Source organism: Dictyostelium purpureum (assembly GCF_000190715.1).
Source record: "Dictyostelium purpureum unplaced genomic scaffold DICPUscaffold_44, whole genome shotgun sequence".
Lineage (NCBI taxonomy): Eukaryota > Evosea > Eumycetozoa > Dictyosteliales > Dictyosteliaceae > Dictyostelium > Dictyostelium purpureum.
The window spans coordinates 1-27,858 of NW_003519381.1; the positions used below are offsets into that span (position 1 = coordinate 1).

Consider the following 27,858-nt stretch of genomic DNA (forward strand, 5'->3'; position numbering starts at 1 on the left):
CGTAGGTTTTTTTTATTTTCATTCTGATTAATATTAGTAATAATCATTTTCTCATAAAATAATAAAAACCTTGTATATTTTCAAATTTATTTTAAAAAAACCAAAATTAAACAATTTATTTTATTTTGTTTTTCATTTATTGTTTTTTAATAAGATATTGCCAGTAACTGAATATTTTAAACATTTTATCATATATAAAAGACAATCATTAAAACCATAGGAGCTATTTAAAGAATCCTCATATTGTTTGAATTCACCAACTAATGTTTCTATTTTTGTTTTGTTTGAATAACTACCTCCAATATTGGAAAAAGTTTCATTTTCGAATGAAAATAATAAATTTGAAATATTTTTTAATCTAATATATCTAGGATCAGATAAAAATAATAGTTCAGAATTTAAAACACATTCACCTCTTTTTTTTTTAATTTCTATCCATTGCAATAGGTTACAAGAGTCAATTATATGCAAATAAGAGTTTTTATTACCATCAGTAGATTCTATACTTGATATGTAGTTAAATACTGATGTTATAAAATAATTGTTTATAAATATGTTACCCCCAGTGATTTCTTTTAATAATTTTTTTAAAACAATTGTAACTTTTTCTTGTTGGTCATGTGGTACTTTTTCAGTTGGATCAATTAAAATATTTAATAGTTTTTGTTGATTTTTTAATAAATTATTATTTTCTTTTAATTTTTTAAAATCTTTAAAATTAAAAAATATATATTAATGGGTTAGATATAATTATTATTATGTTGTAAATTATATTTAAATAAATACCTTGATCAATTATAAATAACCAAATCATGATAGTCGAAGATAAAATTTTAATTTTTTTTTCATTTCTAGTCTCTTTCAAAAATGTTGGAAAATAAAAAACATGATTTTTTTTAATGCCTTCTAAATTTTTATATCTATCTTTTGGAAATTGGCCAATTTCTTTTTCAAATATTTTTATAGATTCTATAAAATCAGAGTCGTCTAGAAGTTCTGGTTGCTTAAACCATTCTTTTGGTATTAAATTATTATTATTTAATAAAATAGTTTCGTTCATTTTAAAAAAATGTTTTTAATAAAATATTATTAATAATTTTTTTATAAATATAAATATTAGTTTGATATTTATTAAATGAATATAACTTAATTAATATTTATAAATTGTTATTATTTATTTATACTTTTTTTCTTTCATTTATATTTTTAAAAAATTTATTTTTTTACCCCTTCTAGTAATAAAGAAATTAATTTATTTTTATCTAATAGTTTTATTTAATATTTATAATAATTAAAGTAATAAATCACTATTTGTATAGTAGAATGATAATTATTAATTGTTTTAAACTTTAAGATTATTATTAATAATATTAATTTATAAAAAAAAAAAAAAAAAAGGTAATTCATAATGCAAATTGAAAATGAGGTAAATGTACATTTATTTCGACCAATACATTGGTTTTTTATACACCATTGTTATTTTTCATGACCCATAAATATTGAAAAAAAATAATATTTTGAAAACTAAAAAAAGAAAATTAATAAAATGCCAGAATGCGGTATTACTTTAAAAATTGACATTAACATACATATTTTATTTTGATACTTTTATGTTATTAATTTTTTTTTTTTATATTTTACAAATTTTACATAATTCACACTTTTTACCTATGGTAATTTAAAAATAAAATAAAAATAAAAATAAAAATAAAAAATAAATAAAATAAATAAATAAAATAAAATAAATAAATAAAAAAAGATATGAAAAAAATTTATTGTTTGTGTCTGATGGGAAATTTGAAACTCCTTTATATTTATTGATTTTTTAAGGTTTGTAAAAATGAAAAAAAAAAAGATATTTTAAAATTAGGTTTTTTTTTTCTTTTTTTTTCAGATATTTATTTTTTTTCAAACTATAAAAAATTAATTTTTTTTTTATTGTTAAATAAAATTTTAAAAATAAAATACGGATAACATTTCGGTTGTAAGAAAACTTTGTTTAGGTTTTTGTTGATTGTGCTCACACCCACCACGATGCTCCACCTTAGCCGTGAAAAAACTTTAAAATAAAAAAATTTTACAAACTTAAATTTTTATAAAAAAAAAAAAAAAAGCCACACCAAAACTATTTTTTTAAATCATATTATTTTTATTATTTTAAGATTTTCACATTATTTTTTAATCATTATTTTTTTTTTTTTCGAAACCACATTCATTATCTTATCAATAAAATATAATAAGTGATAAATAATTGTGTATAGTTTTTCAAAATTAATAAATGATAAATAAAATAATAGTTTTGGTTTTTTTATCACTCTATTTAAATAGTTTTATAAATGGACAAGATATAATACCTGTTAACACAACTGCAAAATGTGAAAAATATATAGGCGACCAAGGAACCCCTATTTGTACTGGCTATATCCCTAATCCAGACTCAGTTTATGTTACACTACCACAAATCGAGGTTTTAAAACAAGTGAATTCCACCATAGATTTTCTTCAATTATTTGGGTGTAAAAATAAAAATAATTTAAAAGTTATATGTGCAATAGTAAATATACATATCCATAATATTTTTTTATATTATTATATTTATTAATATCATTTTTAATATTACAATAGAGCTTCCCAGAATGTATAGAATATAATGTAGAAAACTCAACAGTGGTATTAGCTTTTCCAAAATTAACATGTGATAAATATTGTAATGCTGCATTGGATAGCTGCCCATCAATCAAAATGGGGGCAGAGTGTCTAGGTTCAATTAATGATCCAGTAACCCCAGGGAAAAGTGGATTTTATACACCAATTTCAAATGTAATTTATGATTTATCAAGCTATAATGGACCAAATAATTATACAGTAGATTGCATTAACCCAGCACTAATTTCAGATAGTGGTTCAAATAGTGAAATTGATAATACATGTCCATTCCCATTATTAAGAATCCCTAGAAACTCAACAGATAATGAAGAAGAGCTTAAAAAAGGGTTATTCTACATAGAAACAGGTGAATGCGTTTTGAATTGCCCTGTTAATATTTATTCAAATAGTGTTTGGAAAAGACTTTACAAACTTACCGATGTATTATCAGTCATTTCAATGGTTTCCACAATAATTTTAATGTTTACCTATGGTGTTTTAAATCCAAAATTAACACGTTATGATAAAAAGAATCTTTTCTTTTTAGCAGGTATTTTTGGTATTTCATTAGCTGGTACAATGATAGCAGCAAATGATACTGAAACAACCCTTTGTCCAGACCCACATAGATTCGCTGTTAATACAGACAAAGTTTGTGTAGCATCAGGTTTTATTACCCATTTCTCTGCTTTATTTGCTATGCAATGGTGGGCAATTATTGCTTTCGATCTTTGGTATAGTGTTAAACATGTAAGAAAGCAATTAAAGGTTAAAATTCGTTATTATTTAACAGGAACATTTACAGTTGCAATCATTTTCAGTGGGGTTTCATTAGGCAAAGGCCAATATCAAGCTGGTTTTGCTAATGTTTTTTGCTGGCTTTATGACGAAGTGTATCAGGATGTTTGTTTCTTTGTCCCACTAGGTATTTGTTTAACATTTGGTTCAATTATGATTGGAATGGTAATGAGAGAGATCTACGTTATTGTAAAATCATCCACCTCTTCAGGTGCAAACAATGATTCAAAGAAACATTTAAAACTTCAAATCAAACCATTTTTAAATGTATTTTTATTCTACTCATGCTTTTTATATCTTTTCCTCTTTGCAAGAATTATAAATAGTCGTTATGATAAATATATGGAAAGTGCATTACCATACATGACATGTTTAATCGCTGGAGGTGGTGAAGATTGTAGATTAGATGGCCCATCATCTGGATCATTGGGTTATTTCACTTATTGTCTTAGAATCTATGGTATTTACGCTTTCTTTGTATATGGTTGTTCAAGTCGTTTCTTTAAAATTTGGAGAGAGTCATTTTTATTACAAAACAAAATTATGTTACCAATTCTTACCAAACTCGACTCCGCATTCTCACGTACTTCCAATGGAAAAGGAACATCATCCACAAATATGGGTACATCAAGCAGTAATAGTAGTAATAATAGCAGTAAAAATACAAGTAGAAATAATAACGATAGCAATAAATTTGCTTCATCAGCATTATCAGTTGAAGTAGATTCAGGTTATAACGATGATGATTTATAAATCGAAAAAAATTCAAAAAATTCAAAAAAACTATAAATTATAAATTATAATTATAAAATAAATAAAATTGTAAATTCTATTAAAATTTAATATTATCTAATTTTAGAAACAGTTATAGTTTTCTTTTTTTTTTTTTTTTTTTTTTTTTTATATTTTTTTTTATTTTTATTTTTTTAAATTTTTTTTCATTAATTTAAAAATTTTTTTATTTTTTTTGTTTCATTAATTTAAATTTACTCATAGTAATAATAATAATAATAATAATAAAGATCATAGGAATGGATAAATACAACTACGAAGGATTAATTGGTGAAGGTACATATGGTGTTGTTAGTAAAGCAACTGCTAAAGAAAATGGCCAAATTGTAGCCATTAAAAAAATTAAAAAAATTTTAGTTCAAGGCCAAAGCGATGATGGTATCAATTTCTCTGCAATTAGAGAAATCAAAATATTACAAGAGTTAAAACATCACAACATCGTTGAGGTATGTATTCAATATCTAAAATTTAAAACAAAACAAAAATATTAACAATCTGAAATAATAAATAATATTTAGTTGTTGGATATTTTTGCACATAAAAGTAATGTAAATTTAGTGTTCGAAATGATGCAATGGGATCTTCAAGAGGTTATAGAAGATAGATCAATAGTTTTAAAGCCAGCAGATATTAAAAGTTATATGAAAATGTTATTACAGGGTATCGAAGCATGTCATAGTAATTGGGTATTACATCGTGATCTTAAACCAAACAATCTTTTAATGTCATTGGAAGGCGAGTTAAAATTGGCAGATTTTGGTTTAGCAAGACAATATGGTAGTCCAAATAAAATGTTTTCCCCACAAGCCGTTACTATGTAAGTTTAAATATATATTATAATAAAAAACCATTGTATTAATAAGGAATCAAATCAATATAGTTTCTACAGGGCACCAGAACTATTATTTGGAGCAAAATCATATGGACCATCTGTTGATATATGGTCAGTAGGTTGTATTTTCGCAGAATTAATGTTAAGAACTCCTTACTTACCAGGTACAAGCGAAATTGATCAATTAAGAAAGATTTGTTCTGCATTGGGCACACCAAATGAAACAAATTGGCCTGTAAATATAAATATATACTAAATATCTCTATAAAAGGGTTTTATAAATATTAACAAATTATTTTTTATTTTTTTTTAGGGTGTAACTTGTTTACCAAATTATCTTAGATTTACAGAACATCCACCAACACCATTCAAACAATTATTTACAGCAGCAACCGATGAAGCAATTGATTTAATTAGCAAAATGTTATTATTTAACCCAGCAGCTAGAATTTCAGCAGCCGAGGCATTAAATCACCCATATTTTACAACTGGTGTAAAGCCAACAAATCCTATCGATTTACCAATACCACTTGCAAAAAGATCAAATATTTTACAACAAAGACAACAAGTTCAGTTACAACAACAACAACAAGATATTCAAAATATAACCACTACATCCAACAATACTACAGGTGTTGATTCAACAAATAATATTCAAGTAGAGCCTCAACAAGTTTAGATTCTTCATCAAAATTTAAATATCTCCATTTTTTAAAAAAAAAAAAAAAACACAAAATAAGAAATAATTAATTTTATTTCTTTTTTTTTTTTTTCTTTTAGGAAAAATTTTATAATCATTTTTTTGTAAAACTACTAAAATAAATCTAATCATTTTTTAAAATAATATTATCACATCTTTATTTTTTTTTATTTTTTTTTATTTTTTATTTTTTAAAATTAATTTTTTCATTTTTTTTTATTTTTAAAAAAAAGAAATTTTTTATTTTTGTTTTTCATTTTCATTTTTTAATGAAATTTAATTAAAAGAAATAATTATGTACCAACAACAAAAACCACAGCAACCACAACAACCACAAACACAACACGGATTAGTAGCAGGTGTAACACAATCAAATGCAACAGATTCTATAGTTGCAACTAATGTATATGAATGCAGTTTGCATGGTATTCTATCAACACCATCATCAACATTTATTCAAAGAGCAAAAGGAATGATGAGATCCGAGCATCCAGTATCCTATAAAGAAATGATCTATAAATCAACTGTACAGACACAGGGTCCAAGTTGGGCTGAAAATTCAATTTTGCCTTCAGAAATACATATTAGATACGAAAAAAATAATTTATATGTTAGATATATTGGTGTACCTCAAATCAAAGATAATATAAATGCAATGATTAGGAATGTTGTGGATGTCAGATCTTCCGAAACTTTTTTTATATATCTAGATAATTTAGGTTATGTGTATGTATTTTTATTACAATTTTAATTATTGTTTTCGATTATTAATTCTAACACCCCTTTTTTTTAGCAAGGATTACGAATATTTTGTTGATGGTTATCAATATAGCACATATAATTTATCATTGTTTTTAGTTAATCATAGAAGAGTTTTACCTGTAACTATTATTATTTTTATTTATTTTCGTTATCGTTGGATGTAATATTAACCAAGACTTAATTTTTAGGACGGAACAAAAGGAGATATTTTAAATAAACACAGTATGGTCGAGTTACAATGTTTATCAGGAGAAGAGGGTTTTGTAGCTGCTGCAGAATATTTAAACACATATGCAGAATATTTATACCCATTTGTAGAGTTAATTAAATTTGATCATAGAAATTTAACTTTAGATAATGCCCAAATTAATAATAATTATAATAGATAGTAAAATAATAAATAATATATAAAATCAAAATAAACAAATAGGGTGTAATGTTGGTGGTGTAAAATAAATAAAAAAAAGCATAATAAAATTGTATATATTCCTTTAAATTATAAAAAAAAAAAGTAGGATCTGTTTTATTTTATTTTATTTCTTTTGTTTTAAAATACCTCCGCTATATTTAATATAGGAAAAAGTATTGCTTTCGCTATCATCGTTACTATAATCTTCTTTTTTATTGATAGAATTTTTAAGTATTGTTTCTTTTTTTCTCTCATTTTGTTCTCTTTCTAATCTTTCCTTTCTTAATTGTTCAATTGTTTTTTTAGTTGATGATGGTGAGGATGAGGATGACGGAGTTTTATTGTTACTATATTTTTGACCTTTAATATTTTCTCTTCCCAATGCTTTGTCAACTAAATTAATTGGATCCTCTTTATCTTTAAACCATTGTTCGCTTTTTAACTTCTTTTTTTCTTTTCTGTTCATGTCCTTATAGTCTTTTTCTGGTGATGAAGATGAGGTATTATGCCAAAATGGTTTTTCTTTTTTATATTCATATGAACCTTCACCCAATTTTGAATTTGAAATTTTATTTATGTCTATATTTTTACTGTTGCTATTATTATTATTATTATTACTATTATTATTTTTTGAATATGATATAATCTTATCTTCGATACCTTCAAATAGGCTTGATACTGATCGTTCTGATGGTGGTATGCTTAACGGTGGTTCTAAAGGAGATTCAGTATCATCACTATTTTCTAGATCCTCCCCATCCTCTTCTAATTTCCTTTTCTTTTTTAAATCTTCTTTTAACTTTCTGTATCTATTTTCACTTTCTAGCTCCTCATGCCTTTGTTTCTCTTTTTCTAATTTCTCTTGATGTTCTCTTTCATCTCTTTTGACTCTTTCTTTATTCTCTGTATTATAAACATTCCATTTTTTTTTAGGTAAAATATTCATTTAGTTTATTTGTTACTATATTTTATTTTTTTATTTATATGAATTTATCTAAAGTAATAAATTATAGGAATATTACAAATAAAATTTAATTTATTATTTATGAAAATTTATTAAAAAAAAAGTAAAAAAATAAAATTATTTTTAAATATAAAAAAAAATAAAAAAAAAAATAAAAAAAATAAAAAAAATAAACTAAAATATTTATAGTAGTTTTTATATAATTTACCATTTAAAAAAAAATTGATTTAAATATCTAAATATCTATTTTTTTTAAATGTATTTTATTTTATTTATGATTGGTTAATTTCAGTACTTGTTATAAAAGGTGTATCTAATGTATCAAATAGTATTTTATTTATTTGTAAATTATTTTCATTATTACTGCTATTATTACTATTATTTGTAAAATTATCAATTAGATTAAAGTGATTAAGTGAAATATGATTTATGATTTTATTAACTAAATTTAATCTTGAGTTTGGATCGGTTAAATTTGAAATGTAAAATTGAATATTTAATTGTTCACAAATTGATTCTAATTCATTGAATGATATTGAAATCAATCCTTTTAAATCTTCTCTGCTTACTACAATTTGAATTTTGTTCATTGAAAAATAATCTTCATCCAATTCGTTATTATCCATTAAAAATGATTTTATAAAATTAAAACTATTTATATTTGTAATATCAAATATACATATTATAAAATCAAATTTCTTTTTTCTTTTACTGACATTACTATTATTAGAATCCTTTGATGAAATTGCTGTTGTTGTTGTTTTAGTAAATGATGATGTTGATAATCTATTTAATAATTTAAACAAAATTAGTAATCATATGTATAAAACAATAATCCCTAATATAAATATTTCTATAGTTACATTTTTAAATTATACTTTTTAGAAACATTTGTAACTTTTGATAATGATGGTTTGGTACTATTATCTATAATATGAGATTGAGTATTCTCTACTTGTGGGTGATTATATAATGCATTTGATAATGTTGTTTTACCTGTTCTACTACTACCAATTATCAAAATGTTTAACTCCATACATATAAATTTGAAAAAAAAAATGAAAGAAATAAAAAAAAAATTTTAAAAAAATTAAAAAATAAAATAAAAAAATAAATTAAAATAAAAAATAAATAAATAAAAAAAAATATTATATATAGTTTTATTTATTTATTTATTATAAAAGAGCCATTAATTTGTATTGATCTAATCGGTTGTTACAGCCTATTTATAATAGTAATAATAAATTAGTATTTTTTTTTTTTTTTTTTTTTTTTTTAAAATTAAGAAATTAATGATATTTACTTTTGCAAGATTTCTAGGGAAATCTGGTTGAATACCTCTAAGGAGTGAAACTTCATATGCTAATAATTGTAATGGAATTGCTGCTAATAATGATGTTAAAATACCATTGGATGGTATAACAATGATTTCATCAGCAATATTTTTAACGTTTGATGGAGTATTTGTAATGATAATGGTATAAGCACCTCTTGCTTTAACTTCTTCAGCGGCAACCTTCATTAATTGACCATGATTATCATCTAAAATAATTAAAATAACTGGAGTACCTTGTTCAAGTAAAGCAAATGGACCATGTTTTAAAGCACCACCACTGTAACCCTCGGCATGAATATATGTAATTTCTTTAATCTTTAATGCACCTTCATATGCAATTGGTTCAGCAAAACCTTTACCCAAAACAAACATTGATTGCTTTTTATAAAGTTTATTGGCAATATCTTTACATTTATCTCTAACACGTAAAACCATACCAAGATTAGTTGGAAGTCTGTGTAGTGATTCAATTAAATGACGTCTTTTACCTTCTTCAATACCACGATGTTGTGCGAACCAATTAGCAACCAAAGATAAAACTGTAACTTGTGAAGTGAATGCTTTAGTTGATGCTACAGCATGTTCACGACCAGCATTTAAATATACACCACAAACTGAGCTTCTGGCAATTAATGAACCTACAGAATTTACAATTGCAAATCTTGGAATACCGCTTTCCTCTGCCAATGTCATTACACGAGCTACATCTTTAGTTTCACCACTTTGTGAGATCATAAGTACACCAGCGTTTGAATGTGGAAGTGTATCACGGGTGATTTCAGCAGAGTCGTATACTTGTACAGTGTCAAATGCTCCCAAGTATCTCATGATACGAGCACCAAATTGACCTGCAAAGAAACTTGTACCACAACCTGTAATAATTAAATTCTTTATAGGTAATAAAATTTCTTTGGCATCTTCAAGACCACCCAATTTGACACGAGATTCATCTGAAATACGACCACCATAGTTGAGTGCTCTAGAGATTGACATTGGTTGTTCCATAATTTCTTTAATAGTCCAATGTGGATATGGATCTGGTGATAAGGCAATGACTTCATGAGCAGCCATTTCAATTCTACTTAAATCCAATGAATGACCATCAGCTTTTAATACTGCAATTTCACCATTTTCCATTGAAATAAATTCCTTGGTATGTCTTGAGAATGCACCAGCTTCACTAGCAATAAACATACGATCTTTACCAATACCAATTAACAATGGACTACCATTTCTAGCTGCAATAATTTGATCTGGTGTATCATTACAAACAACGGCAATACCCCAAGTACCCTGTAGTTTATTTTGTGTTTCTTTAATAGCGTCAATAATACCTAAGCCTTGATCTAAAAATATACCAATCTAAACATAATTAAATTTATTAATAAATATTCTTTTTTTTCATTTATTTATTTTTAACTTACCAATTGAGCAATAACTTCAGTATCAGTTTCTGATCTAAAAACAATACCTTTCTTTTCGATTTCTTCTCTTAATGATGAGTTATTTTCAATGACACCATTGTGGACAACTGCGATTCTGTTCTTTGCATCGTGGTGTGGATGAGCGTTTTTATCTGTTTTACCACCATGAGTAGCCCATCTAGTATGAGCAATACCAATAACATGACCTTTATGTAACTAAAAAATTGTAATAAAGTTAATAATCTTTTTTTATATTTTTTGTAGTTTTTAATAAAAATAAATTTGGAATAATTACATGTGCAACTGATTTTAATCTTGAAATTGCATCGCTTGTTGTATTTAAACTTGCATATTTCGATGTAATTAAACTGTTATCTGATGAAATTGTAGTTACACCAGCTGAATCATAACCTCTATTTTCTAAAATTGACAAACCTTCTAAAAGGTAATTAATAGCTTCTTCTTTACCAACAAAACCAATAATACCACAGGTATCTGATGATTCTAATCCAAATGGTGATTCATTATTATTATTATTTGAAATATTATAGTTTTCAACTAAATGTCTTTGTGTAACATGTAATCTTCTTAAAGTATTATTATGATTCATTATTGTTATTATTACTGTTAAATAATTCTTTAATTTAGTATATGATTCTACTTTATTTTGATTCTAGAGTACTCTATTTTATAAAAAGCTTTTATTCTGAAAGATAAATATATATTACAAACTAAATAAATATTCTATAAATAAAAATATAATGTTAATAAATTATTAAATAATGTTTAAATAAATTTAATTAAAATGACAAAAAAAACAAATAAATAATATTTTTAAAAAAAAAGTTAATTAAACAAATCGTCAATTTTTTGAGAAGAATTAAGAAAATAACCAAACACAAAAACCAATGAGTCACCATTTAAAATAAAAAAAAAAAAATTAATTAAAACTTGCATTATTTTTAATAAAAATATATTTTTACACCTTTGTGAATTATTTATTATAAAAATATTTTAAAAAATAACAACAAAAAAAAAAATTGATAAAAGTATGAAAAAGTATAAAATAAAACTAAATAATAATATTAGTGTGATGAGTTTATTAAAAATGTTTATAAAAATAAATTAAATTATTATTAGTAGACCTATTCGAAAAATAAATGTAAAAAAAAAAATTATATAAATTTAAATAAAATTTAATTATGTAACTCTATTAATTTTTAAATATAATTGAAAAATAAATAAAGATAAAAATTATTAACAGATAAAAATATAAATTTATTTCTGACTCAATCCCTATATATTTTTCGAAATAAAAAACACAAACACAAACACACTGAAAATTAATTTATATAAACTATATATATTTAAATACACACGCACACACACACCAAACAAAAACAAAACACACAAACTAATAATTTAAAAATCAATATTGTAGACTAATAATCAACACACCACCCCACCTACCCACACACTAGAACATACAACACACAATTAAACAAACAAATAAATAAATTTAAATTTTATATATAGAGATAAATTATTTATGTATTTATTTTAGTGTATTTTTTGTATAGATAATCCAATTTCATATAAAAAGATTGGAGAAATAAATAATTATGTTGTCTTTATGTTTTTTTTTTTTTTTTTTTTTTTTTTTTTTTTTTTTTTAAATTTTTTAATTTACCTTTTTAAATTAAAAATTTTAAGATTCTTTTATAAAAATAAACTATTATAAAAACTTACTTAATTAATAAAAATGTTGATAAAACGGAACTAAAAACTTATATTTTGATATAGTATTATTAATGTTGTTATATAAATAAATAAAATTACAAAAAATAAATAAAAAATAAAAACAAAAAAAAAAAAAAACAAAAAAAAAGTTTGATTAAATTTTAATTTAAAAGTTTTTTAATATAATGGTTAATTATTATATAATTGTTGTTATTTTTATTATTATTAAATATTTGAAAATGATGATCAAAACTGATTATTTATAAAAAAAAAAAAAAATAAAATAAAAAAAAAAGTCAAATTAAAAGGTGGTTTTTATTATAACAAATCATTTTTTTTTTTAAAAACGACAACAAAGCATGAAAAAAAAAATTAAATTAAATTAATAAAAAATAAATTTTTTTTTTTTTTTAAATTTTCAAAATTATATTCAAAATATCTATAAATATATATATTTATTCTAAAAAGACCCGTTTATATGAAAAAATATTGTTCGTGTACCCAATATCTTCAAAGCAGAAATATTTTGAAAATAAATTAAATTACTCCTAAGAAATATTTATGTGATATTATTATTTATATATTTTAGCAAATAATTTATAATCTGTTTGAAATTTTAATTTCTAAAATGAAAATTTAATTATAATAATAATATCACACAAATGCACACCATTCCCACACACATACACACACATACACAATGGTAATAATAACAATAAAATTATTTAATTTTAAGGAATGGGGTTATTTTTCGAAATATTTATTTTTAAATATTTGAAAAATAAAATGTTTTTTTTTTTGCAGATTTAAATTGTTTCTATATAATTTATTTAACAATTATAAATAGATATAAAAGGAAAGATTATATTAATAAATAAACAAAAGTAATTTAGAAACCAAAGAAAAATATCAATAACCACCCAACAATTACCTTTCAAAGATAATTATATTACAAATGTGTGTTAATTTCATAAACCTCTAACCCCCCATATTTATATTAAAAAAACACAATTTCCATTTTTATTTAACCCACTTCTCTTATAAATAGTTACAATATATATAACTCTATAGAAATTATTATTAATCTTTTTTGATTACATTAGAATAGAGGAGACAGATTAATTAATTTTTGTGTGTATATCATATATTACCTATTAAATCTTTTTAATGATAGAATTTGTAATTATTATCCTGTATTAAAAATAACAATATAGTGGGTTTGTTTATTTTAAAAATAAATATATATTATTATTATTTTTTATTTTATTTTATTTTTTATTATTTATTTCAATAATTCACAATTCAATAATTTTATTATTTAAACCATATATGTGTGTGTGTAAATAACTCCAGTTTTTATGTTATAATAAATTTTATAATGGAAAATTATAATAGCGCAGATACAAATAATAATGACAGTGGTGATAAAAAAATGAACCCAATTATTAAATTAATTGTAAATCACTATAAAAACAATCCACAAATTAAAAGTGAAAAACAAATAGAGTCTGAAAAGTATTTAATTGGTCCAATCAAATTCAATAGACTCATTTTATTACCGATGGCACTCATCTCTCAGTTTGTTGTAGGTTCGCTTTATTCATGGTCCGTTTATAATAAGCCGGTGGATGGTATTATATTTAATAACGAAAATGCAGGAAAGGCTCCAATTACATTCTACATTGTTTTTTTTTTCTTTGGTTTAACTGGTGCGGTTGTAGGTCCATGGATGGATAAAATGGGTCCAAGAAAAACATTGTTGATAGGTGGTACTTTCTTTAGTATTGCTCATTTTCTTGCTGCTGTTGCTATAACCATTAAATCAATATGGTTGTTGTACATCGGGTTTGGGTTTTTAGGTGGAGTTGGCTTATCATTAACATATCTTAGTCCAGTATCAACTTTGCAAAAGTGGTTCCCAGACTATAGAGGTTTTGCAGCAGGTTTAGCGGTATGTGGATTTGGTGCTGGTTCAATTGCATTCTCGAGAATTCCCCTAATGATAATCAAGCATGTTTCATTACCAATTAATTTTGTAATTTTAGGTTTTGTATTTTATGCAGTTATATTATTGTCAGCATTCGTATTTAGAACCCCTCCACCAAACTACAGGGTAGAAAGAGAATCAAAACCACTTGATAAGGCACAACATCAACAACAATCATCATCATCATCATCATCAAATGGTAGTGAGGACGATATAGTTGGGGGTGAATGTGAAGAACAAGTAGTAACAGTTGAGATAAAAGAACCAAAGTTTTCAGATTATAAATTGGGCGATGCATTGGTTTCAAGAGAGTTTCAAATTTTGTACTTTATGTTTTTATTCAACATTACATTTGGTGTTGTTGCTATCAGTAGACTCAGTGATATGACTCAAAATCTATTTGATAAATCTAAGGATATTGGTGCAATGGTAGTTAGCGTTAATGGTGCCTTCAATTTATTTGGTCGTTTATTCTTTGCTCTATCATCCGACAAGCTAGGTAGAAAAAACACATTTATTTTAATCCTTACAGTCCAATGTTTCACCGTTGGTTTCTTAATTAAAGCAATGCAAGATAAAAACTATGAAGCATTTATTGGGTTAATTTGGATATCAACAATGTGCTATGGAGCTAGTTTTGGTACTATACCCGCCTTCTTAAATGACATGTTTGGCTCATCCAACGTAGGTGCTACTCACGGTCTAATGATGAGTGCATGGTCGATCGCTGGTGTGGGTGGTGGTATTGTTTTCACAATAATCTATAACAATCTATTAAACCATCATGGATACACATATAAAGATTCATTCCCATATGTTGTAAACTATTACTGGATCGTCTCATTCCTATGCATTGGATGGATACTAATTTGGTTTGTCCGTACTACCGAGCAAGAAGTTTATTTGCCTCCAGTCAATGGTCAAATCGTTAAATTTTATATACCAATATATGGTGGTTGTATTAGAATTTCGAAATCAAATGGCTTTGAATTACTTTCAAAATATAAATATAACCAAGAATGGAATGATTTTATAATAAATAAATATAATAAAAAAAACAATCAAAATAATCAAAGTAATCAAAATGACAATAATAACAATAATGAAAATAATCAAAAAAATAATAATATCGAAATTGAAAATTTGGGTATTTAATAAAAAAATAAAAATAAAATAAAATTAATATATTATTAATTAATTTTTTTTTTAAAAAAAGTAATCTTAAAATAGAGATGAGATTCTAGAATTAAAATAAAAATGAAATATATATTTATTTTTCTATTTATTTTTCAATTTTATTTTTTTTATTTTTTTTTTTATTTTTTTTTAATTTTTATTTAATTTTTTAAAAAATTTTCTTTTTTTCTTTTTTTTTTTTTCGAAAGCGATAAATATAATTTTGTATAAACTACTTTAAATAGTATATGTAATTTATTTACAAATCATAAAATTTAAAAAATAAATTATATAAATAGCAGATAACAACACATTATTATAAAGCTCAAAATAGGTTATTTAATCTTTTAAATTATTTAAATTTTTTTTTTTTTAAATAATTAATAATTTCACACAAAACACACGCTCATAAACACACACCAAACATTTATTATATTTTTTTTTCGAAACTTGAATAAATAATAAAATAATAAAATAATTTCAAATAATAAAATAAAAAAAAGTATATGATCTCACAAAAAATTATTAATTTATAAATTATTATAATAATAAAAACTTTTAATAATAAAAGCCTATATAATTTTTTTATTTATTCATTAAGACAAATTTTAATAAACATAATAGTATAAAATAATATAGTGTATAAATTATAAAAACCTCATAGAATATAGAATATAGAATATATAATAATATATTATATTAAATATAATATAATATATAAATAATGGCAACAACTAGTAGTTCATTGCCCATACCAGTCAGCCCAAATAATAATAGCAATAATAATAATAATAATGGTAATAATAGTCAAATTGGCAGTTATAGTTCACATCATATAGGGAGCTATAATATAGTTAGTCCAAGCTCACTAAATTCAAATCATATAGGTAGTTATAATAATAATAATAATAATAATGGTATTAATATTAATAATAGTAATAATAATAGTTATATAGCGTCACCATTTAAAAGATCACCAAATTTATCATCTATACCTCCTCCTCCACCATCTTCATCATCAAAATATCCATTGGAATTAACTGATAAAAATCAAGTGTAAGTATTAAACCTTATTATTATATTATCGAAAAGCGCTATTATTATTAATATTAACATTAACAAATTTCTTTTATAAAAAGTTGTAATTTAAAAATTAATTTAGATAAATCACATTTTATAAATGGTGAAGCAGTGTGTGGAAAAGTTAATATTCTTTTAACAGATAGACAGTATATAAAGAGAATAAAGTTACAATTATGTGGTTATGAAAAAATATACCATCATCAGTCATCATCGAATATATATCAAACCAATAAATTTTATAGTGTTAATCTGAATGTACCACCAACCAATGTAAATATAGAAACATCATCATTAGCTCCAATTTATTCAGAGTTATCATCACAAATACCAATACAGCAACCATCACAACCACCACAACCACAATTATATCAAATTTACCAACAACAATTTAATAATGATATTCCATCACCACCCCAATCATTACCAAAACAAAATCCATCACAAAATATAGCTTCTCAACAATCAATTGATTATCAAGAGTTTGAAGTTGGAAATTATGAATATCCATTCGTATTTTATTTACCAAAATTTTTATCACCATCATTAAATTATATTGGATATTTATCAATATTTTATTTGGTACATTGCAAAGTTGAATATTCAAAGGGAAAGGAATGGAAAGAACAAAAGATTGTTAAAAGTTCAGAGCTTTGGATAACAGGTATAAATAAAGTATATCAAGATTATTTATTATCTAAAACTAGTTTTCAAACATTTAGACTCTCTGATTACTTGTGGCAAGATAAATCCCGTCCGGTCGAAATGGCATTATGTCTTTTAGAAAATAACTGCTATATTGGTGATACCGCTACATTCTTTATAAAGATAAAGAATCCATTAATGATAAAGTTCTCTTCCATACGCGTAGAATTATTTCAACAAATCTCATTCTTTAAACCAATAAACAATCAAGTAGCAGGCAATTTAAAAAAGTCATCAAAACTAATCAATGGTAACAATTATTACAACTATAAAGACTATGATTCTGATAACTATAAAAAAAATCGAAATCTTCAAAACAATTGCCAAGGTTATGACCAAAAAAAGAAGAATGGTTCAAAGTATCAAGTGTCGCAAACCCAAATCTTTTCAAATAATTATGACTGTAAACATTTATTAAGACCAAAGAATGAGGTTGATGCCGATACCTTAATATCCACCCACATACAAATTCAAATACCTCATAAAATTGAAGATGACCAAGTCTTTCCAACAACACATGGATTTCTCTCAATTATTAAGCACTTTTTCATCATTTCAATACCATCAATTAGCAGTGATTTTAAATTAAAAGTTCCAATTCATTTATGGCAAAGATTTGATGATATTAGTTTTAGAGCAACTTCATCGTTGGGTAATTCACCATTAAATTTATCATCAAATTCATCATCATCCTCTTCAAATGCTTCATCTCCACCATATCAACAACAACAACAACAACATCATCAATCTTATTCAACACCTTCACTACCACAATCATTCTCATCGCCATCACTTAGAAATAATAACAGCTTTGGTAATTTAAATGGTTTTAATAATAGTTTGAATAGTAGTAATAGTAATAGTCATCATGGTAGTTTCGAAAACTATAACATAATGCAGGATGAATTAAATGAAGTAGATGGTAAAACACAATTTTATATAGACGAAGATGGAAATAATAATAATATTATTTTAGAGCCCAAAGATTGGAAAATTTATTGGTTACCCAAATGGAAGGATGAGTCTTTAGAACCAAACTGTAATCTCTGTGACTCGACATTTACAATAATTAAAAGAACTCATCATTGTAGATGTTGTGGTGGTGTATTCTGTGAAGCCTGTTCATCTCAAAAGTTGGCTCTATATGATTTTGGTGTTTCGAAAAAAGTCAGAGTTTGTCTTATGTGCAACGATAAATTAAATTCAGAATCTTCAAATATAAATATTAAAAGAAAATATAATTATCCATTTTTAGTTGATTTTTAAAATATATAATAATAATAATTTATAATAGTATAACAATAATAATAATAATATTCCAATATATTTTTTTTTTTTATTTTTTTGTTTTTTTTTTTATAAAAAATTAATAAAGATATTATATTAAAGGTTATATCTGAATAAGAATAATCTTTAAACTATTTTTTTTACTTGTATAGGTACTAAAATTAAACTTTTTTTTATTTTTTTAAATTACACCTTTTATTTTATTTATTTATTCTTTTAAAAATTATAATTTAGCTTCCTCTGTAGGTTGAATAGCTGAATGGTGATAATAATAATGGAACGTGATAGTGTCTTGGTTGATTAACTATAAAATCGATAGTTGCTTTTGGGAAAAAGTAATTACTAACATTATTATTAACAAAATATTCTTCAGTTAAAAATGTGATTCTGTAATTTCCATTTTCTAATTCAGGAAATTCTCTTGCTCTACCATCTGAGTTTGTAACAACATTTTTTATAACTTCAAATTGGTTACTACCCATATCTTTTTCTAAATAGACCTATATATAAGGAAAAAGAAAATGTTAATATGCAAAAGTTAATATCTCTTTTTTTTTTTTTTTTTTTTTTTTTTTTTTTTTCTTACTTTCATGTCTCTGGCTGGTAAACCAGTAGTTGTATCTAATACATGGGTTGAAATAGTTGATAATGTTTTATGTGAGGTTTCGTGGGACATTAAATGATTGGAAATAATTTCAATTCTTTGATTGATATTCATAATTAAAAAAAATGGAAATAAAATTTAATTTAGATCAAAAAAAAAAAAAATTTAAAAAAAAAAAAGAAAAAAATTAAAAAAAAAAATTAATTTTTTATTTTAATTTTTTTATTTATTGCAATTATCCATAATTAATCATTCAGCGAAACTTTATTTGTTTATTAAAATAAATTATTTCTTTATTATTTTATATAAAGTATCTACTTTTTGAAGCAGTTATTTTATAAGAAAAACATATTAGATCCTCAAAATATAGTCAATTGTTTTTTAAAGATTTTAAAATTTTTTTTTTATAAATAAAAAAATCAATAAATAATATAAATATAAATGATTTAATTAATTAAATGGAAATTAACAAATTAGAAAATCTGGTTAAAATAACCAATGAACAAATAGATTTATTATCAGAACTAGGTGATGACGATTGTAAATTAGCAAAGAAATTATCGTTGAAAATATTAGAAATTGTAAAATTAAAAAAAGAAAATATAGTAATACAAAACACTGAAATACCAACAAATGGCCACTTTTTTATGACAAAAATATGGAGAAATATTACTATAAGAAGTGAAATTTTAAATCAAGTTAAAAAATTCAATAACCACTATCATGAAAGATTGTTTTATATTTCAGAAGAAGATATTTTAAATGGTGTGGATGGAATAAGAAAGTACCAGTATAAAGAATATTTCCAAAGAATTGGGGTATCTTCAAAAGAATCTATCAAAAATTTCCAATCATTTATAAAATTTCTACACAGTTCGATGCCCACGAATGTCAATTATTTAAACTTAGAAATGACTAAGTTGTCCCAATTCCAAGTCGACCAGCCAGTATATATAAATGAACCACTCGTACCAAGTTCAATTACCACTTTGTGTATGCCAAAGGTTTTTAATTTCAAAATTGGCCCCAAGGCAATCCCACCTACGGTAAATTCTCTTCAATTAGGTAGTTTTGATCATCCTCTGTCAGAGTCAATTGTTCTATCAAATGGTACTCTTTTATTGGAGCCAGTGCTACCCAACATAGGTTTAAAGTACTTAGACTTAGGTGGTTTATTTAATCAAACTATTTATCCTGGAGTACTCCCTCAAACCTTGACAAGTCTTAAACTATCAAATTATTTTAACCAACACCTGATTGTTGGAAGTTTACCCGATGGAATAAAACACCTTAAAATGGGAATACTTTTTAATAAGAAACTAATAAAAGGGGTATTGCCCTCGAAGCTAGAGCATCTTGAACTTTCAATTCATTATAATCAGCCAATAGACGAGAATGGTATTCTACCATCAGGTTTAAAAGTATTGGTTTTTGATTTGTTTAGTCAATATGATCACCCGATCGAGGCTGGTGTTTTTCCAGATAGCTTAACAGATTTAAAACTTGGTCAAGATTTTAACCAAAGCTTGGAAAATCTTCCTAAAAGTATAAAAAAACTAACGATATGCGAGTATTTAGATCAAGATTACTTTCCAACAATTCCCGAATCAGTTGAAGATTTAAGATTGTTCGAATTCTCTGATAATTCAGTTTTGGATGAAGAATGGCACAGTGGTTTGGATGCTTTAAAATCATTAGAGATTTCCGAAAGACAAACATTATTATCAATTCCATCGAGCATTACTAGATTAAAGGGTTTTACAATATTGGAGGAGTCAAATCAGTCATACAGAGACCAGTTATCATTATTACATAGCATTACAAATTTAAAAGAACTCTCAGTTTTCATTCCCCATCATAAAACGTTACAAGAATTTGAAATCCCAAAACAAATAGAATTTTTAAAATTCGAAGCACTAAGTTCCCAATTATTTACTAGAACACTTCAACATTGTTATCAATTACACACCCTCATATTTTCATTTGAATATAAAATGCCAATTTTACCAAATAGTCTCCCAGATAGTTTAACAACTTTAGTACTAAGCCCCAATCAGAATATTCCCTTTGAAAAAGATGCTCTTCCATCAGGTTTAAAGAACTTATCAATTAAAGGTTATGATATACCATTGGAAAGTTCTCATTTTAGTCAATCAATCAAACTTTTAGAATTTGGTTATGATTGTACTCAAACCTTAACAGAAAATAATCTACCACCAGAAATCGAAACTCTTATCATTTGGGGATTTAAAACCAAAATTCAACTACCTCTTCCAAAAACTTTAAAAACAATATATCTTTTTAGTGGTAATCAAACTATTTTAGAAAATATTGAATTATTCAATACTTTATTACCTGTAATTAGAGTTTTAAATAGCAATTTATTATCAAAAATATTTGATAAACAATGTAAATAAACAAATAAATAATTCAAACTTAATTTTTATCACCAAAAACTATATTTCTTTTTTTTTTTTACTAAAAACTAAAATTACTTTTTATAAATATTATGCAGTTAATTCAAATTATAAGCTTTTTAAAAAAATTTTTTTTTGAAACTTTTCTTTTTTGATACATTAAAATAATTATTATTAATTAATGACTCCCCCATTTTCGTCTCCGAAAGTATTAATCCATAGGTAATGAGGGTAAAATATGAAGAAAATAAATTATAAAAAAAAGAAAATATAATTTTTTACTTTTACTGGAGGAAAAATAATGGTTTTTATTTATTTTTTATCTTTATTTTTTTCTTGTTGAACTTTTTCATAATCTGGAATTTGGTTATCTTTTATTTCTAATGTATAATCAAAATATTCTTGTTCATATTTAATTCCATCAAAAATATAACCAAAATAGGTTGAATGATCCGAATATTCGTAATCAGTGCCAATTTTTACATCATGGTAGTACCAGGACAAAGCATTCATATAGTTTGTTAGGACTAAACGTGAAAGCTTGATCATTTTTTCTTTACAAGCTTCGGTACATCCTTCTCCAATATCGGGGAAACTATCATTATTTGTACTAAAAAGTGAAACAAATGGATAAAAAAAATCAATTGGTCTTTCTTCTAATTTTTTGACATCATATTGATCATGGCAGCACATTTTTATATTTAAAAGAATGGGTATTAATTAAAAAAAGTAGGTTCAAAAATAAAACAATTAAAAATTATTTTTAAAAATATTTTTTGTTTTTGAATTAAAATTTATTTTTATAAAAAAATTAAATTAAATTAAATTTATAAAATTAATATTTTTGTTAATTATTATGGCTGGTATGTGTGTTAAAATATTTAAATATAAAAATGTGTAATGGAGAAAGTGGGGTTGGTGTTCAAAAAAAAATATATAATAAAAAAACTAACCACATGTATTTCTATTTTTTGAAATTATTTAACTTTTTTATTTTCTATATCAACAACACATACACACTACTTTTACTATATTTTTTTAATTTTCTAAATTTGTTTATTGTTTTTTAATTTATTTGGTGTTCTCAATCTTTCCCATCTACATTGATGATTTTAATTTTCCACTCCCAATTATTGTATAAATTTGAACATATATGTAGAAAATTAAATTATAAAAAAGGAAAATATAACTTTTTACTTTATTGGATGAAAAATAATGGTTTTTATTTATTTTTTATCTTTATTTTTTTCTTGTTGAACTTTTTCATAATCTGGAATTTGGTTATCTTTTATTTCTAATGTATAATCGAAATATTCTGGATCATATTTATATCCATCAATAATAAAACAAATATAGGATGAATGACCCGAATATTCGTAATCAGTGCCAATTTTAACATCGTGGTAGTACCAGGACAAAGCATTCATATAGTTTGTTAGGACTAAACGTGAAAGCTTTATCATTTTTTCTTTACAAGCTTTGGTACATCCTTCTCCAATATCGGGGAAACTATCATTATCTGAATTAAAAAGTGAAACAAATGGAAAAAAATCAATTGGTCTTTCTTCTAATTTTTTGACATCATATTGATCATGGCAGCACATATTTTTATTTGTAAAAGAATGGTCTATATTAAAGAAAATAATTTAAAAAAATTTTATTTTAATTATTATTGAAATTAGAATTTTATGTTTTTGAAATAATAATACATTATAAATTAAAAAATAATAAAAATTAAATTAAAATAATTTATTTATAAATTAATTTTTTATAATTAGTTACTAATTAATTTAAAAAGTAAAAAAGTAGTGTGAAGGTGGGGTTGGTGTTCACATAAAATATATAAAAAAAATTTTACACCCCTAAAAGAAATAAAATATAATAGAATTAAAAAGGCATTCTCCTGACATAATTCATCTTAACTTTTGATAATTTTGTTATATTCACATTTCTATATTTATTTTTTGGGGAAAATTTTTGTGAACCTTATTTTTCTTAGGTAAAATCTTCATGATCTACTTGGGATACACATTTCTGGCTCTTTGTGAAACTTTTTTAATTAATTTTTACAAGCTAATATAAAAACAATTAAAATTAAAATCATTTTCAATTCCTTATAAGAATAAAAATAAAAATGATAGAAATTAATCAAAGAAATTAAAAACTTTATGATTTCATGTCCTACAACAGTGGGTGAATTGATCGTGTATTTAACCAAGTGAATTTTTTTATTTTTTTATTTTTTTATAAAAATATAATAAATTATTTATTGTGTGATGATAATACAATTAAATGGTATAGATTTAAATGTTATAGCATTTAAAACATACTATAATGATTTTAAAAGGTACCAAATCAAACAAATAACCAACAAAGAAATAGAGCAATTTGAAAAAAAAAAAAATAATTATAGATTATAGCAAAAATCATAATGACAAAGATTGTTTAAATGAAGTTACCAAAATCATTGATACCCATGAAGAAGTACCATCAAATGTAGAATTTATCATTTATAATGGGGATAGCTTCACAGAAATAAAGAATGAAAAAAAAAGCAGAACAACAGGAATAAAACTAAAGATTTTTTTAAAAAAATTCAAAGTAAAGAAAATCTATCATCAATATCATCTTTCCGATTTTGGAATGGAGCAACTATTTGACATTGATACCTTACTTGAGTCCATTAATTTAAGTGGTAATGTTTTCAATGACCCTGGAGATCTGTCAGGATTAAAGAAAATGAATCCAAAATTACAACAATTATCAATTTCAATTCCTTTCCGTGATGTAATAAGAGCTATTTTGCATTCTCTATTAGTTCTGTAGATGTTAAAATGATTTTAATAGCAGTTGCATCAAACCTATATATCAAGCAATTCAAATTTGATTCATTTTATTTCAAAGATATGTTTAAATTAATTTCAATCTTAACGAAATATATAGTTTAAATTTTTACTCCATCCATTTAATGTATAAAGAAGAGCAACATCAAGATTTAATAAAATTGGTTAATTCAAATCATTGCAACATTGAAGAGTTTCACTTATTTTTCCCTGGAAATGATAAAGACAATAAAACTGAAAAAATAAATAATAAAATAATAATTTATAAATAAAAAAAAATAATTTTATAAAATTATCTTTATTTTCCATCTTTTTTATTTTTTATTTTTCTAATAAATTAAACTTTTCTATAATTGCATTTCTAACTTCTTCTGTATAAACTTTTCTAACAAAAAATGTTCCTTCTTTAAGAGTGTCCAAATCGTTAATGAAAACTCCATATCTGTATTTATCATCTCTAAATGGATTATTTAACCACATTGTTAAACGATGGCAATCTTTAGTCCATATTTCTTTCTCTAATTGTGGATAGAATACTTTTGAGGATTGGAAAAATATTTCATCTGGTATATCGATAAATTTGAATGAAAATAACTTCTCTATTGATTTAATATTACCAATTAAATAGTTTGCATAAGTTGATGTTAGTATATGCCATTGAGTGCCATCAGAAATTCCATTTCTGTTGTAATAATTCATTATTCCATGCTTTCCACATTGATAAAGTTCAAAAATATCATCTGGAATAGGCATAGGTTCGAAATGTAAAATATCTTTTGAAAATTCTAAATGTGTTTTCTGAAGAAATAAAATATTAGTATTTTTATTAATTTAAAAAAAATTTATTATAAAACTTACATGGTATCTTATAGTCTCTTTAAGTGATAGCTCTTCCAAATAATTTGTTTTATAATTTTCACAGAGTAACCTTGTTAAATTTGAAATTGGGATTGTTGGCATATCATTTAAACTTAAATTAATTACATGTGACCATTGAGAGTATTTATTGGTAACCATTGTTCTTTCATGAACCATATCGAATAGTTTTCCATATGATGCTAGTTCCATATAAACTAATGTAATTGAACCCCAAGTACCTAAAAATCTTTCTTCCATTATTAAAATATTGCTGGGTAGATTTTCATATTTTCTATTTTTTAATTTATGATTAATTTCAAATACTTTTAATATATTTTTTAAATTGTTTATTTGGTTTTCATCTTTTATACATTTATCAACTATTTAAAAAATAAAAAATTAGTATGATATTTTAATTTAATAATTAATATAAATTTGGTATTTACCATGCAAAACATAATAATGAAATGGTTTATAATATATATTGAATAAGGTTTTAATTGCTTCAATGTCTATTTTATGTATAAGAATAGTAAATGCTATTGGATTGGTATTCTCTGTTTGGTTACATAGATATGGATATGAATTGATATTTAAATCTACATAATCTTTATATTTTAAAACATAGTGATTATTTATATCTTTTTCGAATAATATATTTAATAATTCAGTATCTGTTTCTCTCCATGGACCATATGTTTTTAAAATATCCTCCAATTTATCGTTGTCTGTTTGATATTTATTATTTGTAATTTTCATTTCTGTTAAATTTGAATCGGTTCTGTATTTTTGCCAGCAACAAATATCACCAAAAGGAACATCTTTAACTATTGCATCTGCACACTTTTCTACACTACTTTTAATTTCGCAATTTTTACCTGTAAATGAAAATGGACATTTGCAATTTTCATTACTATTCATAGAAATCCCACCATTTTCACATTGTTTAAAATTGGGGATTTCTATACAATTTGATATTATTAATTTAAAAAATATTATTAATAAAAATAGTATAGTTTTCATTATAATTATTTTTATTATTAATTTATTGTATATCTATATTATCTAGTATTGTTTATTGTTATAGTTATATTTATTTTTTTTATTGTTATATAAATCAAAATTAATAATAAATAAAATAAAATAAAAATTTTTTAATAAAAATTCTTTTTTATTTATTTTTATTTTTTTAATTATTTTTTAAGGGATTTATTTCCCCCTTCAATATTACCACACCCCAAAAATTTTTTGTATTTTATTATTATGTGAGTGAATTTTTTTAAAATATTTTACAATGAAAAGTGTTTATTACCTTTTTCAATTATGTATTATAACTATCTTTTTTTTTACACTTTATTTTCAAATTATTAAACATATTAACAATATTTTTTTATTTTTTGCGCTTTTTAACTTTTTTTATAATATCTTTTGTTTTTTTAAATTTAATTTGTTATAGATTTATTTTTAAAAAATTATTTATAAATATGTGCTTTAAAAGTTCGTTATAATTTTGATTGTTTAATGGATATATGATTTTAGATTGGTTATGATAATTATTATTACTATTGTTATTTTTATTATTATCATTTATATCTATATATTCTATTTTAATTTTTTTTATATTTAATATTGTTATTCCTTGATTAAAAAAAAACAAGTAATCATCAAAACAATTGATATTTGATTGTGGTTTTCTTATATAATTATTATTTGATAATTTATATATTAAATTTATATTTTTATTATTATCACTGTTTTCTTGAATTAAATTAAATAAAAAAAATTTTGAATTATTATTACTTTGGTTTTCATTTTTAAAATTTGAAATATTTTTAATTATATCTTCAATTGAAACATCCAATTCGTTCTTTCCCAAAATTGAAATGTTTTCTATTTCTTTTTCATCAAGAACTCCTTGATAAAAACTAACATCATATGTAATTTCTTTTGAACAATCAATAGTATATTCTTTAAAATTTATTAATACCTTTAAAGAAATATGAAATGATATATCATTTTTGTTTATAAAACATTTTTTGACTAAATTTAAATTCTCTAATCCAAACTCCTGTAAAATTATTCCAAACAATATATTTAATTCCTGTCCAAAGAATCCAGAATTCTCTTTAATAACCCTATTTAATGAATGTTTATTATTTTTAAAATATTTATAAATGATTGGTTTAATTATTTTATTTATAAATTTTTCTTTTAATATTAATATATCTTTATAATAATTGATTTTAAATTCTTTTTCTATACCAAGATTATTTATAAAAAATAATTTTAAATCACTTTCATTATTTCTATTTACTGAAATATTGAAATCATAATATCCTGTTAGTGATAATACCATTTATAATATAATTTATAGTTTTTATAAAAATTTAATTTTAAATTAATTAAAGAAAAAAATTAAAAATTTTATTTCAAACTTTAATATTTCCCCAATGAAATAAAAATAAATTAAAATTTTAATTTAACACACAAAATAATAA

At 23.2% G+C, this 27,858-nt stretch overlaps 15 protein-coding genes across 15 annotated transcripts; 7 read left to right on the top strand and 8 right to left on the bottom strand.

The window, feature by feature from the left end:
- Nucleotides 1-132: 132 nt before the first annotated feature.
- Nucleotides 133-1,060, bottom strand: DICPUDRAFT_149247 (uncharacterized protein; the record flags this gene model as incomplete). Its single annotated transcript, XM_003285344.1, has 2 exons — nucleotides 133-710; nucleotides 787-1,060. The coding sequence occupies 2 exons, from the start codon at nucleotides 1,058-1,060 to the stop codon at nucleotides 133-135; spliced, it is 852 nt and encodes a 283-aa protein (XP_003285392.1).
- Nucleotides 1,061-2,290: 1,230 nt separating this feature from the next.
- Nucleotides 2,291-4,086, top strand: DICPUDRAFT_17639 (uncharacterized protein; the record flags this gene model as incomplete). Its single annotated transcript, XM_003285317.1, has 2 exons — nucleotides 2,291-2,554; nucleotides 2,626-4,086. Coding segments are annotated over 2 exons (1,725 nt in total), but the record flags the coding sequence as incomplete, so codon positions are not given.
- A 389-nt stretch (nucleotides 4,087-4,475) lies between these two features.
- DICPUDRAFT_29225 (p34-cdc2 protein) lies at nucleotides 4,476-5,747 on the top strand (the record flags this gene model as incomplete). Its single annotated transcript, XM_003285318.1, has 4 exons — nucleotides 4,476-4,682; nucleotides 4,755-5,053; nucleotides 5,117-5,303; nucleotides 5,382-5,747. The coding sequence occupies 4 exons, from the start codon at nucleotides 4,476-4,478 to the stop codon at nucleotides 5,745-5,747; spliced, it is 1,059 nt and encodes a 352-aa protein (XP_003285366.1).
- A 316-nt stretch (nucleotides 5,748-6,063) lies between these two features.
- On the top strand, nucleotides 6,064-6,919 carry DICPUDRAFT_86673 (uncharacterized protein; the record flags this gene model as incomplete). The annotated part of the gene is made up of 3 exons (XM_003285319.1): nucleotides 6,064-6,494; nucleotides 6,562-6,649; nucleotides 6,719-6,919. 3 exons carry the CDS (start codon nucleotides 6,064-6,066, stop codon nucleotides 6,917-6,919), a joined length of 720 nt encoding a protein of 239 aa, XP_003285367.1.
- Nucleotides 6,920-7,063: 144 nt separating this feature from the next.
- On the bottom strand, nucleotides 7,064-7,885 carry DICPUDRAFT_86674 (uncharacterized protein; the record flags this gene model as incomplete). Its single annotated transcript, XM_003285345.1, has 1 exon — nucleotides 7,064-7,885. The coding sequence occupies one exon, from the start codon at nucleotides 7,883-7,885 to the stop codon at nucleotides 7,064-7,066; it is 822 nt and encodes a 273-aa protein (XP_003285393.1).
- A 290-nt stretch (nucleotides 7,886-8,175) lies between these two features.
- DICPUDRAFT_149252 (uncharacterized protein) lies at nucleotides 8,176-8,939 on the bottom strand (the record flags this gene model as incomplete). The annotated part of the gene is made up of 2 exons (XM_003285346.1): nucleotides 8,176-8,689; nucleotides 8,767-8,939. The coding sequence occupies 2 exons, from the start codon at nucleotides 8,937-8,939 to the stop codon at nucleotides 8,176-8,178; spliced, it is 687 nt and encodes a 228-aa protein (XP_003285394.1).
- A 168-nt stretch (nucleotides 8,940-9,107) lies between these two features.
- On the bottom strand, nucleotides 9,108-11,273 carry DICPUDRAFT_149253 (uncharacterized protein; the record flags this gene model as incomplete). The annotated part of the gene is made up of 4 exons (XM_003285347.1): nucleotides 9,108-9,125; nucleotides 9,207-10,601; nucleotides 10,664-10,879; nucleotides 10,959-11,273. 4 exons carry the CDS (start codon nucleotides 11,271-11,273, stop codon nucleotides 9,108-9,110), a joined length of 1,944 nt encoding a protein of 647 aa, XP_003285395.1.
- Nucleotides 11,274-13,257: 1,984 nt separating this feature from the next.
- Nucleotides 13,258-15,607, top strand: DICPUDRAFT_46034 (uncharacterized protein). The gene has a single exon (XM_003285320.1). It carries the CDS (start codon nucleotides 13,782-13,784, stop codon nucleotides 15,543-15,545), a length of 1,764 nt encoding a protein of 587 aa, XP_003285368.1. The 5' UTR covers nucleotides 13,258-13,781; the 3' UTR covers nucleotides 15,546-15,607.
- A 683-nt stretch (nucleotides 15,608-16,290) lies between these two features.
- DICPUDRAFT_149255 (uncharacterized protein) lies at nucleotides 16,291-18,617 on the top strand (the record flags this gene model as incomplete). The annotated part of the gene is made up of 2 exons (XM_003285321.1): nucleotides 16,291-16,622; nucleotides 16,706-18,617. The coding sequence occupies 2 exons, from the start codon at nucleotides 16,291-16,293 to the stop codon at nucleotides 18,615-18,617; spliced, it is 2,244 nt and encodes a 747-aa protein (XP_003285369.1).
- A 163-nt stretch (nucleotides 18,618-18,780) lies between these two features.
- Nucleotides 18,781-19,356, bottom strand: DICPUDRAFT_46037 (uncharacterized protein; the record flags this gene model as incomplete). The annotated part of the gene is made up of 2 exons (XM_003285348.1): nucleotides 18,781-19,138; nucleotides 19,225-19,356. 2 exons carry the CDS (start codon nucleotides 19,354-19,356, stop codon nucleotides 18,869-18,871), a joined length of 402 nt encoding a protein of 133 aa, XP_003285396.1. The 3' UTR covers nucleotides 18,781-18,868.
- A 344-nt stretch (nucleotides 19,357-19,700) lies between these two features.
- DICPUDRAFT_76309 (uncharacterized protein) lies at nucleotides 19,701-21,659 on the top strand (the record flags this gene model as incomplete). Its single annotated transcript, XM_003285322.1, has 1 exon — nucleotides 19,701-21,659. One exon carries the CDS (start codon nucleotides 19,701-19,703, stop codon nucleotides 21,657-21,659), a length of 1,959 nt encoding a protein of 652 aa, XP_003285370.1.
- Nucleotides 21,660-21,971: 312 nt separating this feature from the next.
- DICPUDRAFT_149258 (uncharacterized protein) lies at nucleotides 21,972-22,352 on the bottom strand (the record flags this gene model as incomplete). The annotated part of the gene is made up of 1 exon (XM_003285349.1): nucleotides 21,972-22,352. The coding sequence occupies one exon, from the start codon at nucleotides 22,350-22,352 to the stop codon at nucleotides 21,972-21,974; it is 381 nt and encodes a 126-aa protein (XP_003285397.1).
- Nucleotides 22,353-22,885: 533 nt separating this feature from the next.
- DICPUDRAFT_149259 (uncharacterized protein) lies at nucleotides 22,886-23,263 on the bottom strand (the record flags this gene model as incomplete). Its single annotated transcript, XM_003285350.1, has 1 exon — nucleotides 22,886-23,263. The coding sequence occupies one exon, from the start codon at nucleotides 23,261-23,263 to the stop codon at nucleotides 22,886-22,888; it is 378 nt and encodes a 125-aa protein (XP_003285398.1).
- A 564-nt stretch (nucleotides 23,264-23,827) lies between these two features.
- On the top strand, nucleotides 23,828-24,485 carry DICPUDRAFT_76312 (uncharacterized protein; the record flags this gene model as incomplete). Its single annotated transcript, XM_003285323.1, has 2 exons — nucleotides 23,828-23,852; nucleotides 24,073-24,485. The coding sequence occupies 2 exons, from the start codon at nucleotides 23,828-23,830 to the stop codon at nucleotides 24,483-24,485; spliced, it is 438 nt and encodes a 145-aa protein (XP_003285371.1).
- A 338-nt stretch (nucleotides 24,486-24,823) lies between these two features.
- On the bottom strand, nucleotides 24,824-27,716 carry DICPUDRAFT_149262 (uncharacterized protein; the record flags this gene model as incomplete). Its single annotated transcript, XM_003285351.1, has 4 exons — nucleotides 24,824-25,300; nucleotides 25,361-25,740; nucleotides 25,807-26,238; nucleotides 27,161-27,716. 4 exons carry the CDS (start codon nucleotides 27,714-27,716, stop codon nucleotides 24,824-24,826), a joined length of 1,845 nt encoding a protein of 614 aa, XP_003285399.1.
- Nucleotides 27,717-27,858: the final 142 nt, after the last annotated feature.

Bases quoted from the DNA above. Each gene is read 5' to 3' on its own strand.
- DICPUDRAFT_46034 (XM_003285320.1), top strand. From the start codon at position 13,782: ATGGAAAATTATAATAGCGCAGATACAAATAATAATGACAGTGGTGAT.